This window comes from Phocoena phocoena, chromosome 15 (assembly GCF_963924675.1).
Source record: "Phocoena phocoena chromosome 15, mPhoPho1.1, whole genome shotgun sequence".
Classification (NCBI taxonomy): Eukaryota; Metazoa; Chordata; class Mammalia; order Artiodactyla; family Phocoenidae; genus Phocoena; species Phocoena phocoena.
Window position 1 is genome coordinate 30,978,977 of NC_089233.1, and position 22,156 is coordinate 31,001,132.

The 22,156-nt window shown below is 48.5% G+C and overlaps 1 protein-coding gene across 7 annotated transcripts in view; it reads right to left on the reverse strand.

Moving 5' to 3' along the window:
* Nucleotides 1–22,156, reverse strand: part of ABAT (4-aminobutyrate aminotransferase) — a 93,188-nt gene that overhangs the window by 38,097 nt on the left and 32,935 nt on the right. For 6 of the 7 annotated variants that reach the window (XM_065893523.1, XM_065893521.1, XM_065893520.1 and 3 more), the window contains exon 1: nt 813–882. In XM_065893523.1, the coding sequence (XP_065749595.1) occupies nt 813–882 (70 nt within the window). Of the gene's footprint in view, nt 1–812; nt 928–22,156 lie in introns of those variants that run through there. The other variant, XM_065893517.1, reaches the window with a different exon arrangement.

Consider the following 22,156-nt stretch of genomic DNA (forward strand, 5'->3'; position numbering starts at 1 on the left):
TGTGACAGCAAGCACGGGGCTCTGAAAACTGGGGACAGCCTGGAGGGGCTGGCGTCCAAAGGAGGCTACTGAAAGCCTCCCTCTCCCAGAGCTGCTGGGAGGCACGTGGGGGAGTGGTGATGATAACCCAGTGTCTGGAGCCGGACTGACTTGCATTCAAGGGGCTGCGTGACTTTGCTTCTTGAGCCTCAGTTTTCTCATCTGTAAAATGGGATCCACCCTTTCCTTCCTCATTAGACTATAGGAAGGGAGGTCTCCTGAGATCACGCGGACAGGGTGCTCACTGGGCTACACTGAACTCAGCGAGACAGAGAGAAATAGAAGCAGCTGAGAGAGACCACGGCGGCAGAATGAGCCAGTGCTGTTGGCCGGTTAGGTGCAGGGTGAATGGAGGTGAGGGAGAGGGTGGGGTGGACATTCCTGGGATGGGGCCTCCCACCCAGTGCCCTTGAAGCTTTCAGGTGAATTACAAGGACTTGTCGTTTTCTTGTTTCTCCGCAGTAAACCCAGCTACATGTTTTCTCCAGCAATCCCTATGCAGCCAGCTGGGCCCTTCTGGCTGCTGGTACCACCACCTCCCTGCCAGCAGAGTGGCTCCAGGATGGATCAGCTCCCTGACCACTGCAGAGCTGTCCACCCGGGGACAGGAACACATGGTGGAGATGGAAGGTGTGGCGATGGGGACAGTTTTATGGGGGTGGGTGGGACAGTGGATCCCTTTATCCCCAAGGACTTTTTCAGACCCCAAATCCCTAGTCTGGATTGTGTCTTCCATTAGGGCCAGTTCTTGCCGAGACCTCCCTACGGCTTACCGGGCACCAGCAGGCGGTAGTTGTGCTGGAAGCTGCAGGCCAGCCGCCGGGTGAGCAACATGGAGGCCATGGTCACCTCCACCGGCAACAGAGACCCCTGTCACACGCTCCTGCCCTGAAAGAAAACAGAAGCACAGAGTCACACCAACCAAGACCACACCCTTGCTGGCCAAGTATCCCACTCCCCACAATTTCCCCACACAGTGGAGAAGGTTCTTCTAATATGAAATCCTTTGCTTTTATACAGAATATAAACTTTTTTTTTTTTTTTGGTGGTGGTATGCGGGCCTCTCACTGTTGTGGCCTCTCCGGACGCACAGGCTCAGCGGCCATGGCTCACGGGCCCAGCCACTCCGCGGCATGTGTGATCTTCCCGGACCGGGACACGAACCCGTGTCCCCTGCATCGGCAGGCGGACTCTCAACCACTGCGCCACCAGAGAAGCCCTAAACTTTTTTTAAAAATAAATTTATTTTATTTACTTTTGGCTGCGTTGGGTCATTGCTGCGTGTGGCCTTTCTCTAGTTGTGGTGAGCAGGGGCTACTCTTTGTTTTGGTGCGCGGGCTTCTGCGGGCTTCTCATTGCGGTGTTTTCTCTTGTTGCGGAGCACGGGCTCTAGTCATGCAGGCTTCAGTAGTTGTGGCACGCGGGCTAAGTAGTTGTGGCTCACGGGCTCAAGAGCGCAGGCTCAGTAGTTGTGGCACATGGGCTTAGTTGCTCCGCGGCATGTGGGATCTTCCCGGACCAGGGATTGAACCCGTGTCCCCTGCATTGGCAAGTGGATTCTGAACCACTGCGCCACCAGGGAAGCCCAGAATATAAACTTTAAAAAAAAAACTTTTTGACCGCGTGACTTGCAGGATCTTAGTTCCGGGACCAGGGATTGAACCCAGGCCACAGCAGTGAAAGCTTCGAGACCTAACCACTGGACCTCCAGGGAATTCCCCAGAATATACACTTTAAATCAAAGCCTGTTCACATGTTTCATTTGACCTTGTAGCCAGGTAGGATTATTATGCCCATTTTCTAGATGGAAAAACAAAGAAAGGGGACAGAGTTGGCTTGAGAGCTCTCTGTAGGTGAGCTGGCAAGCTCAGGGCATCATCCACCTGGGATAAGCAAGGCAGGCCTGTGTTCTACGCGATGGAAAGACCCAGATGGACGAAACTTCACAGCAGACGTCATGATGACTGCTCAATGTGGGAAGCAGGGAGCTCCCTCTGCCCTGTTCACATACAGAATATCGGTGGTTGGGAATCCTGCAGATCCAGAGGCGTACCCGGTGGCCCACTTTGGGGGTTGTACTTCTCCCGAGTTTGTTCTGGACTGAGAGGGGTCCCTGGAATGTGGGGTTTTCAGTTTTGAAACTGGAACAGGCCCAGAGCCCAGTAGATAGTTACTCTACGCAGCCCCAGGGAGTCAGGGTTCCCAGCTCCCACTTTACGGGTGTGTTGGTTGATTCTCTCCAGATTGCTCCTAAGCCCTGATCCCAAATCCCAGCACCTAGCTCTGTCAGTTGCCTTTTGCACTGTAGGCCTTGAGCAAAACCTCCCTCCCCCATTGTTTATCTGCTGCTTTTTATCACCTCTCCCCCCTCCATCCCCCTCTCCCCAGGCCACCATTCAAACATACTCTCTGTGCATCTTTTTGTTTGTGGGTCTTCTCACTAAATACACGCTTTGTTACTTGGCACATGTATTTTCCTTGTGTACCTACAATACTGGGTATAGACCTGTATTGTTTCTCAGAACAACGACAGAAGCCTTCACTTCTCATTATTACTCTGTTTCCCAAGTCCTTTCTACGTGCTGCCCTCTGTGCCAAGCACTTTACATACAGTATTATTAACATTTATTATTATTATTAACACCCACAACAGTGCTATGTGATCCCCTTTTTACAGATGAGGAAACTGAGGCACATAGATGTTAATGGTGGATCTGAAAACAGAACTCAGCTGTCTGAGTCCAGGGTCAGCAAATGTCACCATTCACCATTCTCAGAAACTTCTCCCTCCATCTACAGGGGTGTAGACATGGCAGCCAGGTCTGTTCTGTGTGACCCAGCCCCCCTGGTCATACCTGACTGGTCCTGGCTGGGCCAGAGTCCTGGGAGCTGTTGGGTCAGCCACTATCTACCTTGTAAGAGGAGCTGGCGTTCAAACAGGGTCTTTTGTTTAATTAGTTAATTAGGCTGCGCTGGGTCTTAGTTGCGGCATGCGGGATCTAGTTTCCTGACCAGGGATCGAACCCAGGCCCCATGCATTGGGAGCAGAGTCTTAACCACTGGACCACCAGGGAAGTCCCCAAACAGAGTCTTTTCATGGAGAAGAATGTGGCCTGTGCACTAGAGAGAAGCAGCCACAGGAGAGAGAAATTGGGTCCGGCATGTGGGGCACTCCCTGGTTCCATCTCAAGCCTGCAGCTCAGCTTGGCCATGAGTGCAGCACCCACTTCTGAACCTGTTGGGGAGACCTGAGTTACCTTCCCGGGGCGGGGCGGGGGGCGGGGGGTGAGTGGGTGGGGGCAGGGGAGAGCCAGGAGTGTTACGTTCAAAGATGTCCCTCCACGTGGCAGGAAACATCAGGAGTGAAGGAAAAGTGTTCCCATCCTAATAGTGCCTTGGTAAGAAAGTCCAGAAAGCCTCCCCCTTCCCCACTTTTCGGGGCTTGCTTGCATTACTTTGAATGGATTTCGGTTGCTTGCAAACCGAATCCTAGCTAACAGCATGGTTAGAGCGTCAGAGCCCCAAAGTTTGGGAGTGCACTGGGAATAATAATGCCTCTTCTGGGACTTCCCTGGTGGTCCAGTGATTTAGACTCCGTGCTTCCACTGCAGGGGGTGCAGGTTCGATCCCTGGTCAGGGAACTAAGATCTCACATGCCACACGGCACAGCCAAAATAAGAAAAAGAAAACGATAAACAAAACCATAATAATGCTGCTTCTACTCAGCAGTGCAGGTGGAGCAAGGCCCTGCAGGGTGGCTAAGGATAAAGACTTCAGGGCGGCAAACCTTCTCTGCCCAGTGGGGGATCGGGATTCCTCCAGGGTGGAAGTGACTGTTCTGAAGGGTACTTTATTCCCCTCAATCTGCTCAACCAGCAGTAGTGTATCTCTCCGTTTCAGAGACGACGAGATGGAAGCTCGGAGGAGTTATGGTATTTGGATTTGGTCATAGGATTGCTTCGGACTGCCTGACCCCAAACCCTTCATTACAACATCGATTAAGTCAGTGAATAACAAAACACCTACTGTAGAAGCAACGGGGCTTGATGAATACAAATGATCTAGTTCAGAGGGGAAATTTTATTGCTTTTCACCCGAGAAAATATTATTGAAAAAAGCAAGGGCTTGGAAGGTGCGACCTTAAATTAACTGAGAAACCAGACTCTTTCCTTGATAACTCAATGGATATTTTGATCTATTCCAGAACAGCCAACACGATGCGACCCTGTTAATTTTTAGCAGCCTGGTAACTAGGTAGAAAGAGTAGTTGCTGTCTCTCATTTAAGAGCATTGGTCTCAAACGGGAGCACTTAAGACTCCATACAGTTCAATTTCCATTAGACGTGTTTTTGAAAATGCTAGATGGGTTTTTGAAAATGCGAGAATCTCGGAGAGCTAGCATATTAACATTTGAATGCTCTGCAAAAGTGAAAGTCACATCTATACGCTTTCAATTACAAAATGTCACACTGGGAAATATATCTCAGTGATATTTCAGTGGCCCTCAGTTGAAACTGACCTTATAACGAAACCTGATCTCTACCAGACGTCAGTTCTTAGCACAATATATTTCCAACAATCAGAAGAATTAATGTCATTCATTCACTGTCCCTGGCCCACTAATTCAATCAACAAAATTAATTAGGCACCTGTTTCAGGCAAGGCACTGCATTATTTAGACATAGGAGAAAACGAAGATGGATAAAATGCTCCTCTCTTTCTGAAGCTCATAATTTAGTGTCAGAGGAATGAAGCGGGGAAAAAATGGGAGAATTTAATGTACTAGCTGCTTTACGCATCACGTTGATAAAATTCTTAAAATAACCTGGCAGGATATGCAGGGGAAAAAATTTCCAGTTCACTGTCAACAACTAATTCTGTATAAGACAGAATGGAACCCTGACTTTTGCTGGTATAAGCAAGGTGCCATGGGAACAGAGAAATTAATTCTGGGTTGGGGGGCGTGCTGCCCCTTGAAAGGCTGCGAGATTTCAGAAGTCACAGAAGAAAGGGGAGGTAAGGCCTGAGCTAATGCTCGGAGGCGTGAAAGGACATGGAACGGCCAAGGATTCAGGCAAGAAATCACAGAGTGGTGTAAGGGAAGATGAGGGGCAGAAACAGCTGATGGCCAGATGGAACCCTCTGGAGACCCTCTCAAGGAGGGAGGGTGCCAGCTGCTCTAGTCTCATCCGGAAGGATCCTGTTCAGCCAAGTCCCAGAGGACGGGGAGGGAATGAGTACTCAGCATGTCCCAGAGGACGGGGAGGGGGGCTTGCTGGGGTGAGCTGAGTGGAGGGCACCAACCAGGGTGGGAGTCTATGGCGAGGAAGCAGCCAGGGACCAGCTCCTAAACCCTCAGCCTTAAAGATGGTGGTTTAAGAATTATGCCTTCCTCAAAATGTTAAACGTAGGATTACTATATGGCCCAGCAATTCCACTCCTAAGTATACACCCAAAAGAACTGAAAATAGGAATAAATACATAAACATGCATGTTCACAGCAGCACCATTCTCAACCATCAAAAGTTGGAAACAACCCACTGTCCATCAATGGATGAGCAGATGAACACCATGCAGTCTGTCTATACCAGGGAGTATTATTCGCCATGAAAAGGAAAGCAGCACTGATACAACATGGATGAACCTCAGAGACATTATGGTAAATGCAAGAATCCCGACGTCAAAGGTCACATATTGTAAGATTCTGTTTATATATAAAACTTCAAGAATAGGTAAATCCAAAGAGATAGACGGCAGATCAGTGGTTGCCAGGGGCTGGGAAGAGAGGATAGTGGGAGTGACTATTGAATGGACACGGGGTTTCTATTTTGGGTGATGAAAAATTTTGGAACTAGATAGTGGTGATGGTTGTACAACACTGTGAGTGTATTAAAAGGCACAGAATTGTTCACTGAAGACGGTTGATAGTTAATTTTGTTATGTGAATTTGACCTCAATAAAAAAGAGAATTGTTGAGTGATCCCTCCTCTTTCACAGAGGGGAGAGAGGGGACCAGAAAAGGGCATAGAGGGGAATGACACATCCTGATCATAGAGGCCTGCGTTTGAATTCCTGCCGCTACAGGCTGTGTGATCCCAAGTTGTCATTTGACCCATCTGCGTCATTCATTCACTTAGCAGATGTCCCTGTGCCCCTGTGATACGCCAGGCACCGTGCATAGGCACTCTGATGAGATGCAGAACAAGACCCAGCTTTAAAAGAGCTGTGATAGATTAGTGATGTCTGTCACGTGCCCTGTAATAGTGCAGTCGTTGATTCTAGAGCTCTGTGGTCTGAGATCCCTGGAGGTTTCTGGGGTCACAGAGGAAAGGGGACAGCCTACAGGCAGACTCTCCCTGCAGACTCACTCTGGGGCCCCTCAGATGCAAGTCGGCCACAGGAGGGGCTCCCTTTCCCCGGGCGGAGACCCCAAAGCAGCAACAGTGACAGCAGAGAGCTGGGTGCCCAGGGGTCTTGCTGGGGACCAGTCACGCCCGTCTCTCACCTGGCGGGGCAGTGATGCCCTCAGGGGGTTCCTGGCTTTCTCTCTTCCTCTCCTTCTGTTTTCTAATTGGTTTCTGACCTTTTTAAAGGATAATTCATCTCACATCACTCTCCTGCCTAAAACCCTCCAATCACACTTAGAAAAATGCAAACCCCGAGAGAGTGGGGATGGAGTTTTTCCTGTTCACCAGGTACCCGGAGCTCAGCACAGCTCCCCGACTCACCGCATTTGAGCTGTGAAAGGCAGACAGTCCCACATGCCTTTTAAGGTAGATAATATTTAAAATTAGCAAGCAGGTCTGAAATTGGTGTTAAAACGACAATTTAACAATAACATTCCCCTCCCCTCAAATCTAAAGTCACTGTGTCACTGACTGTCCACCACAGCCCTTGTTTGGCTTGGGGACAGAAGACACATCACTCTCCTGGCCTCGGTTTCCTCGTGTGTAAAACGTAGGTGTTGGATCATATTGTTTCTAAGGCCCCTTCTGACCCCAAGGAGCATGTGATGAGCAGTTTGCCGAGAATACCTGGCAGCACTGCTCCCCACCCCCACTCTTACCCCAGAAGGGGTCCCAGCATCACCCTGTTCCTCCCGCCACGCCCTCTGCAATCTGCGGCACATCTGGAAAAAGGAGGAGGTGACCTGAAGGATCCCGGGCCTGAGGGGGAGCTTTCTGAGCACTGGCACACCCTGAGGCTTGTGGCCGAGGCGGGGCTGGAGAAATCCCAGACTCTGAATGGAAACAAGCTGGTTGCAGGCACCCCTGGTCCCTAAAATCCCATCTCCCTCTGTGTTTTCCAAACCTCTTCCCAGCATACTACTTCTCCCTCACATTCTTAATCTCGTACAACATGTATTTACTTAACGTACTTCTTGAAATCAACATATCTTTTTTTTTTTTTTTTTTTAACTTTTTGTTTGTGCCGAGAGTCACCTGGGATCTTAGTTCCCCGACCAGGGATCAAACCCGCGCCCCATGCTTTGGAAGCTCCGAGTCTTAACCACTGGACTGTCAGGGAAGCCCCGAAATCAACTTGCTTTCTAAACTTTATAAAGCTATTTTCCTACAACCCCTACTAATCACTCCCCAGCCCCTTTTCCTCAAAGTTTCATCTGGGGCAAATAAAGGTGATGGGGGAAAGAATGTAAGAAAATCAAGACAGGTTGTTAAATTAAAAGCTGGATGCAGTTGACTACCCAAGGTTTCCAGCCTCGGCCAGGCCCCCTATTTTTGCTGGGATGGAGACCACCAGCTCTTAGACAGGTGTTAAAGGAGGACAGGGACTTTTCTCCTTGACAGAACCTAAAGAGAAATTTCAATCAATCAATAAATTAGACAGAATAAGAACCATCAGAGTACTCGGCAGATGGGGGTGATCTTTGTTTCAGACACCCAGAGACCCTACAATAAATGCTGTTTCTTACTGTGCATTTCAGTCAAAACAAGTTGAAACCCTTGGGTTTCCACCCACTGCTCCCTATCCCTTTTCCTCTAATTAAAATGCTAATTAGTTCTTTCTGCTCCCTCTTATCTGCCTGGTGCAACTGAAGGGTGGGCAGGGCTGGGAGAAAGCAATGTTTAAATCAATAGGGGGAGGGGAATTCAGGTGAACGGGGGGTGGGGGGGGGTGGGGGGGGGTGGGGGTGGGGGGTGGACCTTCCCAATTTGCTTTGGAGGGAGAATAAAAAGTCAAAAGTACTGGTTGCTGGATTTTTTTTTAAACATCTTTATTGGAGTATAATTGCTTTACAATGTTGTGTTAGTTTCTGCTGTATAACAAACTGAATCAGCTATATGTATACATATATCACCATATCCCCTCCCTTGCTGTTTATGGCTCACCTACTGTGTGCCCTGTATCTTCTATATTACTTTTCGTATCCACCTCAGGTGACAGGCTCAGAGGTGAATGGCTTCCCAAGCTCAAAAGTGATTTTGGGGTCTCAGAAGCCAGTGATTCTTCCCCATGCTGCTCGTGAGAATCAGGGGAGCTCTCCACCTACGATGCCCACCCCCTACCCCCGCCCTGGGCACACCCACGGATCTGACCTGGGCATTGGTGAAGCTCCCGAGGCAGGGTTGGAACCGCCTTCCTAAGGGGTAAACGGTGGACCCTGCACTTGACCCAGGTCTGCATGGCCCCCAAATCCTTGGAAATGGTTTCCCACTTTGAAAGTTGAACATCCCAAAGATGAAAAAGAAGAGAAAGAAGAAGATCAAGGTGGCTCTTTGGGGAGGTGGTATGCAGGGTGTTTGATGTGAAACCAGCCTCTTGCCTTCTGTGTGACCTTGGGCACCTTAAGTAACCTCTCTGTGCTTCAGTTTCCTCCTCTAAAATGGGGACAATACCAATTGCACCTAACTCATGTGCTAGCAGAGGGTGAACTGAGACCTGGGACTCGGGTCCCTGCTGTATCCCCAGCCCCAGTGCCCGGCTGAGAACAATCACTGAATAAATAATAAACACTCCAGAACCATCCTACGAAGATGGACTCATCTCTCCACCATGCTGCCTCCCAGGCCCTACGAACACCAAATCTTTGCATGTGTCATTAGCTAGAGATAGAAGCCCCAGACCTCTCTGAGGCCCTGAAGATGCTCTTTCTCATTCTATCTGCTCTAGGGACAGAGACAAAAGGGCTGGCAGAGGCTGGGGACATTCCTTTCCCATCTGCAGCCCTAGCCACTGGCTTTTCTGCAGACTCAATGGGGACACAATGACACGTTCAGCTAAGTGGGCCTCCATTGTCAAGGCCAGGGGTCGTCATGGCAACCAATAAAGCCAGAGCCCTGGCCTTTACAGATGGCTAACAGGGCCCCATTCATGGGCCTGTGACGGTGGCCTTGGGACAGAAGGTTTCATCTCCAGCCCCGATTCCTGCGACTCCCCCTCCCTGGTTTTCTCTGCAAAATAGACCCCGGCCCTCCCACCCTGCACTCATGATTTCCTTTAAGAACCTGCCTCGTGGAGCATGATACTATCATCAGCGGCTTGTATCAGGAGAGAGGAATATTATTCTTAGAAACAGGCAAGTGTTGACTCCTAAGACAGACTAAGGGTTCATTTGAGAAAGTAACGTGAGCCAGAAATTGGGTCCAAATGTGCTGTCTATTAGCTTGATGACTCTGGGCAAGTTGCTCAACTAGGGAATTCCCTGGCAGTCTAGTGGTTAGGACTCTGCGCTCTCACTGCCGAGGGCCCAGGTGAGTGCCTGGGGTTCAATTCCTGCTCGGGGAACTAAGATCCCACAAGCCGTGTGGCATGGCCAAAAAAAAAGTCGCTCAGGACTTCCCCGGTGGCACAGTGGTTAAGAATCTGCCTGCCAATACAGGGGACACGGGTTCAAGCCCTGGTCTGGGAAGATCCCACATGCCGCAGAGCAACTAAGCCTGTGCACCACAACTACTGAGCCTGCGCTCTAGAGCCCACGAGCCACAACTACTGAGCCCGCGTGCTGCAACTACTGAAGCCCATGCACCAGGAGCCTGTGTTCCGTGACAAAAGAACCCACTGCAATGAGAAGCCTGCACACTGCAACGAAGAGTAGCCCCTGCTCACTGCAACTAGTGAAAGCCCACATGCAGCAACGAAGGCCCAACACAGCTAAAAATTAATTAATTAATTAAATAAATAAATAAAAAACATTGCTCAGCTCACCAGGGCCTCAGTTTTCTCATCTGTAAAATGGGAAGAATAAAACCTACCCATGTGGTCACGAGGCACAGAATTTGGTTCCGGCCAACTGAAGCCTACACACAAGATGTGGAAGAGAAGGCTCCTCGCAGGCCATGTTCTCAGTTTCCAAAGACCCCTCCTCTGCAGGGAAGGTTTTTCTTCTACAGCCTCAAGTGCTGGGAGGGACAATTTGCACGTGCAAATCTCTAGCTCTGCTTGAGCCTGAACATCCAGCTTCCACGAGACAGAAGCTGGTCTGCCTCAACATCTCTCATCCTCAGGCTCCTGTCTCCCAGTTCACCTGCCTGCCCCAGCCCGCCAGGCTCCATCAGGAAGAATAAGGTGAACTTAAATCATGCATGCAGGCAGCATGAACACGGCATCACTAGAACAGAGTGAAGGGAGGAAAGAACAGACAAGGCTTCAAGTCCAAGTCCTCTGAATGGGAGAGACACAGGCTTTGTTCTGGGGGCAGGAAACAGGTGTAAAGACGCATCCTGGAATGGCTGGGCTAGTTTTGGATTTCCAACCCCACAAGGGAGCAGGAGTGAGAAAGCAGAATCTGGGCTGGGAAGGATGCTGTGCCAACACTGAAGAAGCTGACCCAGGCCAACGTACGCGAGTCTGCTCAATTTCACAAATGTTTACGGGGCGCCTGCACTGAGCCGGCACGTGCCTGCAGAGCGAGCACATGCCCTGCTCTGTCCTCAGGATCCAGTGTTCCCAAGCGGGGGGCCAACAAGCAACAGATAAGGTCAGCGTGATGAGAGGAGACATGCTTCCTGTTTAGAGAAACCAAATCTTTTTAAGGACTCCAGGAACTGCTAAGTATGCAAATACAACAGCGTATAACAAATGAGCCATTTATTTCCTTCCAGGTCTGCACCACAGGCGACTTGGAAGCACTTTTTTGGTGATTGGAGTTATAGTGTGTGCCCGACAGTATTCCTACGATCCCTTGGAAATATCTTAACTTTTCAGAAATTCAAAGGATCTTTCACTGATGCGTGATGCAGGGTCTGCTACGATTCAATGAATGAATCCCTCCTGTGCCAAGCGTTACCCACACTATCTCATCTACTCCTGGAAGGCAACTACTACTCTCCCATTTTTCAGGTGAGGGAATAGGCTCAGAGAGGTTTTGCCATTTGCGCAAGGACACAAAGCTAGAGATAGTGGAGCTGTGTTAGAACCACGGCCCTCTGCGCTTGAAGACTAAGATCTGGGTATATTACCAGTTTGGTGGTTGCGATCCTTACCCAGAGAGCTCATCAATCAACAGAGACCAACATACATACACCTCCTTTACGGGGACAAAAAACTTCAACAGTTACCACTGCTTGCAGCCTTCCTGAAGACCGTCATCTTTTCTTTTTTTTTTTTTGCCGCACCTTGCAGCACATGAGATCTTAGTTCCCTGACCAGGGATCAAACACACGCCCCCTACGTTGGAAGCATGAAGTCTTAACCACTGGACCGCCAAGGAAGTCCCAAGACCTTCATCTTTTAGCCACACACTCGTTTCCAACCTCAGCCCACACGTGGCACTTTCCCTAAACCCCAAAGCTTGTCCCACAGTCCCTTCCAGGGTGCAGAGGCCCAAATTCCACGCGGCGCCCCATCCCACCCTATGGCATGTAAGGTCCTTGGCGTGGAAGCAGCAGCATCTTTATGACTCCGCGGCACTTAGGACAGCTCCAGGTAACAGAGAATGCTAACTGCGTGTTTTAAACATCAATATGTGACCCAAGAGTTTGCCTACCTTTTCTTGCGTCCTAATTCTTCTAGCCAACGCTTTAAACGTTTTGCTGCAGGATAGACAGCGAAGGGGAGGGGAGGTCCAAGGATAGAGTCGTGAAAAAGCAGCCGATTCACCTCCTTCTGAGCCAATCAAGCAGGCTCACCCCTTGCTGTTGATGTGGCACAATGGCCGTCAGTCATATGATCCTGGCCAAACAGTCAGGCCTTCTGGATGGCACGTGTGTGTTGATTTCCGAGATCCTCATGCCAGCCTTACCTGCCCCCCTGCCCCCACCAAAGATCTGGCAGCATCTGAGACATCAAACGTAATCTGTCTGTTTAGGGAGTCTTCCCACGGGACCACAGAGGGCAGATGGCTGGAGCCCTTAACCCTACAGCTCACAATGCCTTGTTTAGCTTGTTTATTGAAAGGAGTGGGCCCCGGAGGACAAAATATAGCACCAAAGAAAGAGCTGGGACATGAATCTGGGGAAGAAGGCTGATCACAGCTGCTGGTGATTATCAACATGTGAGGCTGGAGCATTGATCTAGTGCAAAACATCCATCACTTCCACGGTGTTTTGTCCACACAGAGCCAGATACGCAGAGTAAATAAAACTGGCATGGAATATTTCCTGGTTGGCATCCTCCCTGGAGGGGAAACCCACCCAGGTGTCCAAACCTCCCCGTGTTTCTCGCATCAACAGCGTTCTCTGCCTTCCCTCCTGTTGAGAAAAATGCCTCCATTTTATGGCTTTTTGATAGTTTTAGGAAAACAAGCTTGCTAATTAAAAAAAGAAAATCTCTAAAATGATACTCCTTGAGACATGTACAAAACCCCCAGCCATTCTCCAGGCAAAAAGATAAGGCTTTCAGGAATGAGTTGAGGGCTTTCTATTGAAACCATCTTATTTTTTCACATTTAAAAAATGTGAAATGCCCCAACATTCCTTGGCTCCTTGCTACCCCCAGGATAAAGCCCAGCTGCTTGGCTGGGTACCCCCTGCCCCCAACCTGTATGTCCTGCCCTGTGGACGCTGACCTGCACATACTCTGCTCTTCGCTGCCTCCGGGTTGTCACTCACATGATCCTGTTTGTTGGAATGTCCTTTCTGCCCCTCGTCCTGTGCATATTCCCTTACCTCTTGTGTACCTTTTCAGAGTGGCCACCTCCGGCCACCTACTCCAAGAAGCCTTCCTGCTTCTCAGTTCAGGGTTAGATGCCACTCATCTGTATTTCTCCAGCAATCATTCCTTTTATTATTATTTTTTTTAATATTTTAGGGGAATTCCCTGGCGGTCCAGTGGTTAGGACTCGGCGCTCTCATTGCTGGGGCCCGGGTTCAATCCCTGATCGGGGAACTAAGATCCCACAAGCTACGTAGCATGGCCAATAAATAAATAATTAAATTTCAAACACACAAGATGAATCTGACTCTACCTACCACCTTGTTCCAACTGTCAACATCTGTCATGTTTAGATTAGCCACAGATTTATACGCATATTCTTTTCCTGTTCACCTGTACTGTCTATCTGTTCACATCTCTGTCTCTGCCTTTAGCCTGTGAGATTCATGTATTCACTCATTCATTCACTCACGGGTCCACCAGCAGGCACTGCTATGTCCTGACTGCCTATGGCCTGAAGACACAACACTAAATCCTGAGGACCCAGGTGGGATGGTGGGACCAGACAGCAGAGTCCCTGCATTCTGTTCCGGCGGAAGAGACAGACAACAACTAAGTAAACAAGGAAGACAATTTCACGTTGTGACGAGGGTCATCAGCATCACTTGACAGCCATCGACCCGCCTGTCTCATCACCTCCAGCACTGAGCACATGTCAGAGGCAGAGGAGGCCCAGCAAACATCTGTGTGCTCCCAGAGCTGGATGCTCTGGACACAGGGTTCCACCGAGGCAGCCTGGGTTCTGCGGTCACTATGGCGACAGTCCTTCCCTTTCCACTCCCTTGGAAGGGGGCAGTGGATGGGGACCAGGATGACTGAGGATCCGCCCCAGCTGCTCAGGACTGAGATACAGCTCCCCCCACCCCCGCACCCGCTGGCCACCACAGTCTGCTCTCAGGATGACTTTTCAAGTGTGCGAACATCTGGTTCACAAAACCAAAAGGCCACGAGTGAACTGATAAACACTCCCTACCTGGGTTCTTTCTTGATCACCCTGAAGAGTCACCCCCATAATGTCAAGGGGTGAAAGCAACACAAAACAGACAAAACACAGGAGGCTGCTTCCAGCCCTCTGGGATGGACTTCGGAGGCTCTGGTGAGCTTGTGGGCTTATGGGCTCTGACTAAACGTGTGTTTCCCTGGAGGTCTTTACAGCGCACCTGAGTAACTCGTTGCCAGGCGAAGGCAGGAGGGCAGTTCTGTTGGGAAGAGGTGGGATAGGGAGGCCTCTTACCATTACCCCCACCCCAAGATCTCTGCAGTACCCACTAGGGGCCACCTGCCCAGAGGCCAGCTCTAGAAAGCCAGCCCTGGGTGCAGAAGGGAAAGACCCTCCAGGTTCATCCATCACTGGCTGAGGCAGGGGTGCTGGGATTACAAGAATAATAGCAACAACAGTATTTAGTGATCACTTACTTCGGGCCAACACTCTTTTAAGCTTTTCCATATAATAGTGCCTTTAATTTTTAGAACAATCCCCTGAAGCAGTTACAATGATCCTCCTCTCTTACCAACCCCCGCAAAAAGGGGGGGATGGGGTGGAAACTGGAAGCACAGAGAGGTTAAGTGACTTGCCCAGAAACACACAGCCACTAAGTAGGTAAGCCAGGATACAAGCCCAGGCTGGCTCTAGATCCAGCGCTCTTAACCTCTACACCACAGTAAAGAGGTGAAGTCACTCAGACTCAAACTGGAAGTGGGCGAGACTGTTGAGTTATCCTTCGTAATTTCACAAGAAGGGTGGCAGTGGAGCAGTGACATCATGTGGGTTTTGGCTGGGGCTGGAATCTGGCTCTGCCTCTGTTTTCTCAACTGGAAAATGGGTATGATAGAGTTCCCCCATCCCGAGGCTGCTCTGAGGATTACATGAGGCAATCCACGTACCGAGCTAGGCAGAGTGCCCAGCATGTGGCCGGTACGGAAAACATGCAAGCATAGCTCAACAACCACCCATAATCCCAGAACCACCAATTGTTAATACTTGGCCACATGTGTACCTAACCCATCTATTTATCAGTCTATGCATTTATTATCTCTCTTCTGGATTCTTTGAGAGATAGTTGCAGACATTGTGAATTTCGTCCCTATATCCTTCAGCCTGTATAGTCTGAGAACAGGGACATTGTCCTATATTAACCCCAGTACAAATTATCTGAGATACAAGGTATTTCACCTTCAGGAAATTCACCATTGACGTAATAGTATTATCTAATATATTCTGTATTGACTCCCCCACTTGTCCCCAAAATGTCTCTGGCGGCTGTTTCTGTTTTCCAGGCTCCAACCCGGGATCACTCATCATCGCATTCGTGTGCAAGGCTCTTTCATCTCTTTTTAACCTGGGACCATTTCTCAGCCATTTTGCTTTTCATGCAAAGAGTCTAGGCCAGTCGCTTTGAGAGTCTTAATATATATTTTTTTAAGTCCTTGTAAAATAAACTGTAGCCCATGGGCAAATGGAGAAAGTGCCCTATAGGGTAGAGGTACAGGGGGTTTGGGGGCGGGGCAGAGGAGGGCCTACAGCATCAGCTCTACCTGGGTCTAAGTACGAGGTTTCCCGGAAGCAATGACAGAGGATGTTTAAAGGTGATTTGAGCTTTGAGCAGGTGGAACAAGGTAGCGGGGCCACTGCAGACAGAGGCCATAGTGTAGGGAACGAGAGTGGCATCTTGGAATTACCAGTGGCAGCAACGCCTCTGAGGGTGAGAGCACCGCACTGAATAAGCAGGGTCTGTGCCTGCGTGGACCGGAACCTTCCTGAGGCTGGTCCTTGTCTCTGGATCTGTCTTCTCCTCCAAGATGCCAAGGGCACTGCCCAGCCCACAGGCAGTGTTCATCCAGAGCGACTGGCCACCAAGCTTCCCAGAAGTTCAGGGACAGGCAAAGCACAAAGGATTCCCTTCCAGGGGTGACGGCGAGTCACCAGGATTCCCACGTCTTGCCCTGCAAATGAAATTTCCCTTTCTAAACCCGCTTGCCTCTTGCTGGTTCTTGGGGCTTGGGCTGCTTTGCTCAAAAAATTCAAAATGGACTTCTAATTGACCGCGGAAGTAAACCATGTGAGGGGGCTGCCATCCAAAGTTTCCTCACGTCTCCTTGACTAAGCCCTCCAGGTTGTCAAGCAAAATCCTTCCGTCTTGTGGCGGAAGAAAGTGAAATGCCCGCTGATGGGGCCCCGTGAGCCTTCCATTCCCCCAGAGTTTCAGAGAGAACGGGGTGTGTGTGTGTGTGTGTGTGTGTGTGTGTGTGCTGTTTTAACCCTTAGGACAGAAAGGAAGGATCTCTTTGGGGGGTATGAGTGAAAATTCCCTTTCAAGGTGACCCACACTTCATTTCCTGGGGCCAGGAGGCAGACGCATGTCGGAAGTGGTTCTGCCAACCTACTGATAAATGCAAATTCCTTACTTATCATTTTAACATCTGTCTTTATTTTGTTCCCACTTGAAAGGGGCCCATACTTTAAAAAGTCAACTATACTTCAATAAAAAAATTAAATTAAATAAAAAGGGGTGGGGCTCATCCTGCTGTGTTCTCTCCACAAAATATCCTTGAAAAATCTGTCATGTAGGTTTGTGTGTCCTTCAGACAAAGTCACACACAGGCACACTTGTACGCCAAACACCACAGATAATAGTGACACACCTCCACATGTCAGCAGATACATGCAAACACATGGACGGACACACACACACACACACACACACACACACATCTACACTCACAGCGCCTGGTCGTCAGGGTCCTGCAGCAAGCCCAGCTCCCGCCTGCTTAAAATGCCTCCTCTATGCCATCCTGCAGAGTCCCAGGGACGCGGCCAGCTGGTTCATCCTAAGAGGTGCCACCGGGTACCAGCTCCCCGCTCGGGAGGATGCTCCAGACTCCCAGGCCGTCCGTCCCCAGAACATGGGCTCAGATACTGGAGGGAGAAAAGGGCTCCTCGGAAGCAAAGCAGATTTGGAAAAGGAAGCAAAGCAGATCTGGAAAAGGATGCGCTCAGCTGGTTCCCAGCAAGTGCTTAGAGGGAGAAGGGATGAGGAGGAGGGGCGGGGAGAGCGAGACATGGATTCAGAGAGAGAGAGAGAGAGCTTTCCAGACAGAAGCAGAAAAGAAAAGATCCACACGAAACACCTGCTCTGGGACTTTCTGAAATAGACTGTTTTTCTCCCCTTGACCCGTCGGGGGTCTCTCCCTAGATTTTTCTCTAACAGGCTCAGGAATTCCTGAAGCTACAAAGCAGTGATCCAAGTCTTCAGATTCCTAAATGGCTTCCCCAGGACTCGGTGGCGGCGGCAGCAGATCCAGCCCATGATGCGGCCACAGCCCTGAGGGGCTCTGAGGGGTGCCAGGTCATCTCCAAGACCTCCAGGGGCTGACGGGCTGCCCTGTCTCTTCCAGTCCCTCTGACCCCCTCTCTGGGCGGGGTCTGGGGGATTACTCTAGCCTCCCCATTATAGACCAAGCTGGGGTCAATGCCTGTCCACAGGGGGCCCAGAAGAGGAAGTGGGAACGGTCACAAGATGGGGAGGGCAAGTGGTGGGCGGGGGACACAGAGCTTTTGGTCACATGCTGCTCATCAGTTGCTATGACGACGGCAAGGGGGTGGGGGCACCCAGACGAGGCTGCAAGAGAGACGAGTTGGTTCTAAATCACCGTGACAGCGCTTCAGTTGAGCTATTACGCCGTTGCCGTGGCAACCAATGGGCTCAAATCGCAGAGGAAATCTATAATTATTACAAGCCAGATACCGGCGAACTTGGCGCGGTAATCAGCGTGTTGGGGCAATTTAACCTGAACTCTGGGAGTGGCGTGGGGATCGCTGACCCCCAGCCCCCATCTCTGGGAAGAGTAAGGCCAAAGGAGTCTCAGCAAGGCAGATCTGTTGATGCCACAGAAAGGAAACCTGGAAGGATCTTTTAGCCAAATGAAGAGTAAACATTCGGTGAAACCACATGAAAAATGCCAACATTTGACCATTGAAAAACATTTCCCCTGAATTTATTATGGAAATTTCCAACGTACACCAAAGTTGAATTTGACATTGAATACCTGTCCACTCACTGCCTAGCTTCTGCTGTTAACATTTTTACCATGATGGCTTTATCACATATCCACCCCTCTTTCCATCCATTAACCCTCCCGATTTGTTGATGCATTTCAAAGTAAACTGCAGACATCAGTGCCCTTCCCCCTCAAATACTTCAGTGTGAATAAAATTAAATATTTGATCATTTTTAAGAACAAAACAGCAATTTAATTTGATTCAATCTAAGTAGAACAAAATCTAGATTTCTGTCATCTAGCTGTCCATCCATCCATCCATCCACCCATCTACCTTCTCTTCCACCCATCCACCCACCCAGCCTCCCACTCATCCATCCATCCGTGCATCCCTGGGAGACCTCATGCACACTCATGGTTTCCATGAATGATTCACCATCCCTGAATCTTCCTCCCTGTTCCAACAGGAGGTCCTGCACATTAAGCTCAATACCTTCTCAACTAAATATCATCATTTTTTCCCTTCACCACACCTATTCCATTTCCTGTGTTCAGCATCTCAGTAAGCAGAACCACTGTCTACCCATTTATTCAAGCCAGAAACTCGAGACACACCCTGATTCCTCCCTCCCATTACCTTCACTTGGTACCATGCCCTGGGATTTTACTTCCACACTAGCTCTGGGCTCCAGCCTCTCCCCTTGTCCCAGTTCTGGTACCCATCATGTCTTAGGTGGACAGCTGCCCCAGCCTCCTGGCTGGTCTCCCGGCTGCCATCTCACTCTTCCTCTGCTTTCTCCACACTGATTTATCTTCATGAAATATCTGGCCATGCTGGTGGGGGCACACATTTATACAAATACCTCGGAGAGCAATTTATCAAAATCTAAGTCAAAGAATTTGCAAAGGAGCATGTATGGGGCAATGTCTCCTAAGTCCCCAGCAGTTCCTACACTTGGGTATCACATTGGTTTGAGATTTAAGTGGACCAGTGTGTCCAGGGAACGTGCTTTTATGAGCTGCCTCTTCTCTGTCACAAGTATCAACACTAGCTCTTCACCAGGAATACCTTTCCAGCCTTTCAAGCCTCCCCAGGTAACACACAGCACCCCAGCAGCACCCTTAGGTAAGGTCAGTCCTGTAGGGACTGTACTAGGTGATGGTCTTCTCCCCTGTTCCAGGGATGACTGTGGAAAATACCTAACCGGAGGGTGAAGCAAAAACTGGAACACACTTTGGAGGCATGGCAAGTTTCAAGGGAGCATGATGGGGTTGACAGGAAGGTGCCTGGCTCTAGGTCCTGCTCAAACCTCGCAGGGTCCCTGTGCCTCAGTCTCCCCAGATCTACAAGGGGCTGACCATACCTCCCAGAGTGGTTCTGGAGATCAAAGGTGGCAATGGAGGTGAAAACAGCATGGCAAAGTCATCTTGCTACACAAATGAGAGTTATTATTATTAGTTTATCTTCAGATCTACTAAGCCCACTTCTTTTTAAATTGAAGTATAGTTGGTTTACAATGTTGTGTTAATTTCTTCAGTACAGCAAAGTGAGTCTGTTATACATACATATATATATTCTTTTAAAATATTCTTTTCCATTATGGTTTATCACAGGATATTGAATATAGTTCCCTGTGCTATATAGTAGGACCTTGTTGTTTATCCATCCTATATACAAGAGCTTACATCTGCTAATCCCAAACTTCCAGTCCATCCCATCCCTCCCCCTACCTCCCACTCCCCCCACCCCCTTGGCAACCACAAGTCTGTTCTCTATGTCTGTGAGTCTGTTTCTGTTTTGCAGATAGGTTCATTTGTGTCACATTTTAGACTCTGCATATAAGAGATATCATATGGTTTTTATCTTTCTGTCTGACTTACTTCACTTAGTATGATAATCTCTGGGTCCAACTATGTGGCTGCAAATGGCATTATTTCATTCTTTTTTATGCCTGAGTAATATTCCATTTTATATATGTGCCACATCTTTATCCATTCTTCTGTCAATGGACATTTAGGTTGCTTCCATGTCTTGGCTATTGTGAATAGTGCTTCTATGAACATACGGGTCCACGTATCTTTTTGAATTAGCGTTTTCTCTGGATATATGCCCAGGAGTGGGATTGCAGGATTATATGGTAACTCTATTTTTAGTTTTTTGAGGAACCTCCATACTGTTTCCCATAGTGTACTCAAGCCTACTTCTTTTAGATTTTATTTATTTATTTATTGGCTGCTTTGGGTCTTCCATTGCTGTGCCCCGGCTTTCTCTAGTTGCAGCGAGCGGGGGCTACTCTTTGTTGCAGTGCGAGGGCTTTTCACTGCAGTGACTTCTCTTGTTGTGGAGCACAGGCTCTAGGCATGCAGGCTTCAGTAGTTGTGGCACACGGGCTTCAGTAGTTGTGGCTCACGGGCTCAAGAGCGCAGGCTCAGTAGTTGTGGCACATGGGCTTAGTTGCTCCGCGGCATGTGGGATCTTCCCGGACCAGGGCTCAAACCCGTGTCCCCTGCATTGGCAGGTAGATTCTTAACCACTGCGCCACCAGGGAAGCCCCTCAAGCCCACTTCTGAATACTAAACACCCCTTAAGTGCCTGGAACAAAAGCTATACCTGTTGCTTCTGTTTGAGTGCCTATTTTTGCCTAGGACTGAGGTAAGCACTTTACTTGTATGATCTCGTTTAAGCCTCAAAACAACTCTTCTGTAGTAGGGATTTTTGCTCCCATTTTACAGATGAGAAAGAGGCACAGAGAGGTTAAGTAGCTTCCCTGATAAAATACAGAGGGATGCTACCCAGATACCCCCAAATCTTTCTGACTGCAAAGTTCATGTTTCTCCCACTTTTTAATCATTCCACCTTCTTAAATCAGACCTTTAGACCAGTGTTGTTGAAAATATACACTTGACCCTTGAACAACGTGGTGGTTAGGGGCACCAACCCTCCACAGTCCAAAATCCGAGTACTGCTCTCTCTGCCTCAAAAACAAAGGAATTGATAAATGACTCACCCAAGGGCAGGAAGCTGAAACAGCGTGAATAGAATCAGAACTCAAACCCTAGTTTTTTGTATTCCACATACTGTGATCTGTAAATCCAACACAAACTCTCTGTCACACTTAGTTAATCCAAAGATCTGGAAAGTGGAAATATAGGTACTATATATATATTTGTGTGTGTGTGTGTATACACACACACATATATATATTTATAGACTCAGTTTTTTTAAATTTAATTAAATTAACTTATTTATTTTTGATTGCACCAGGTCTTAGTTACAGCCCACGGGCTCCTTAGTAGTGGCTTGCGGGTTCCTTAGTTGCGGCATGTGAACTCTTAGTTGCGGCATGCATGTGGGGTCTAGTTCCCTGACCAGGGATTGAACCCTCGTCCCCTGCATTGGAAGGCGGATTCTTAACCACTGCACCACAAGGGAAGTCCCTATAGGTACTACATTTATTGAAAACAATCTGTGCAGTTCAATCCGTGTAGGTCAAGGGTCAACTCTAAATGCGAGTCAGGTATGCAATTTAAACTTTTCTATTAAATCAACTGTACTTTAATAAAATTTAAAAAAATAAAATGGATATAGCCATTGGTAAATTCATGGATCACCTAACATCCAAAATAGGACAGGATAAAGGCCAGAACTGATATATGTATATGTATAGCGGATTCACTTTGTTGTACACCAGAAACTAACACAACATTGTAAATCAACTATTCTCCAATAATAAAAACAAAAAAAGACCAGAGCCATACCCAAATTACTGAATATTCCCATTAAAAATTTTTTTCTACTGAACACATTATCAAAAAAGGGGAAGAAGTGAAATTTTAATGTCAGTTGTATGTTCTATTTAACCTGATACACCCAAAATATCATTTCAACACATAAGCGATATAAAAACTAATTAATGGCATATTTTTCTTTTTTTTTCTTTTCTTTTTTTTAAACAATTTAATGGCATTTTAATTTTTTGGGTCTACTGCATCTTTAGAATCGCTT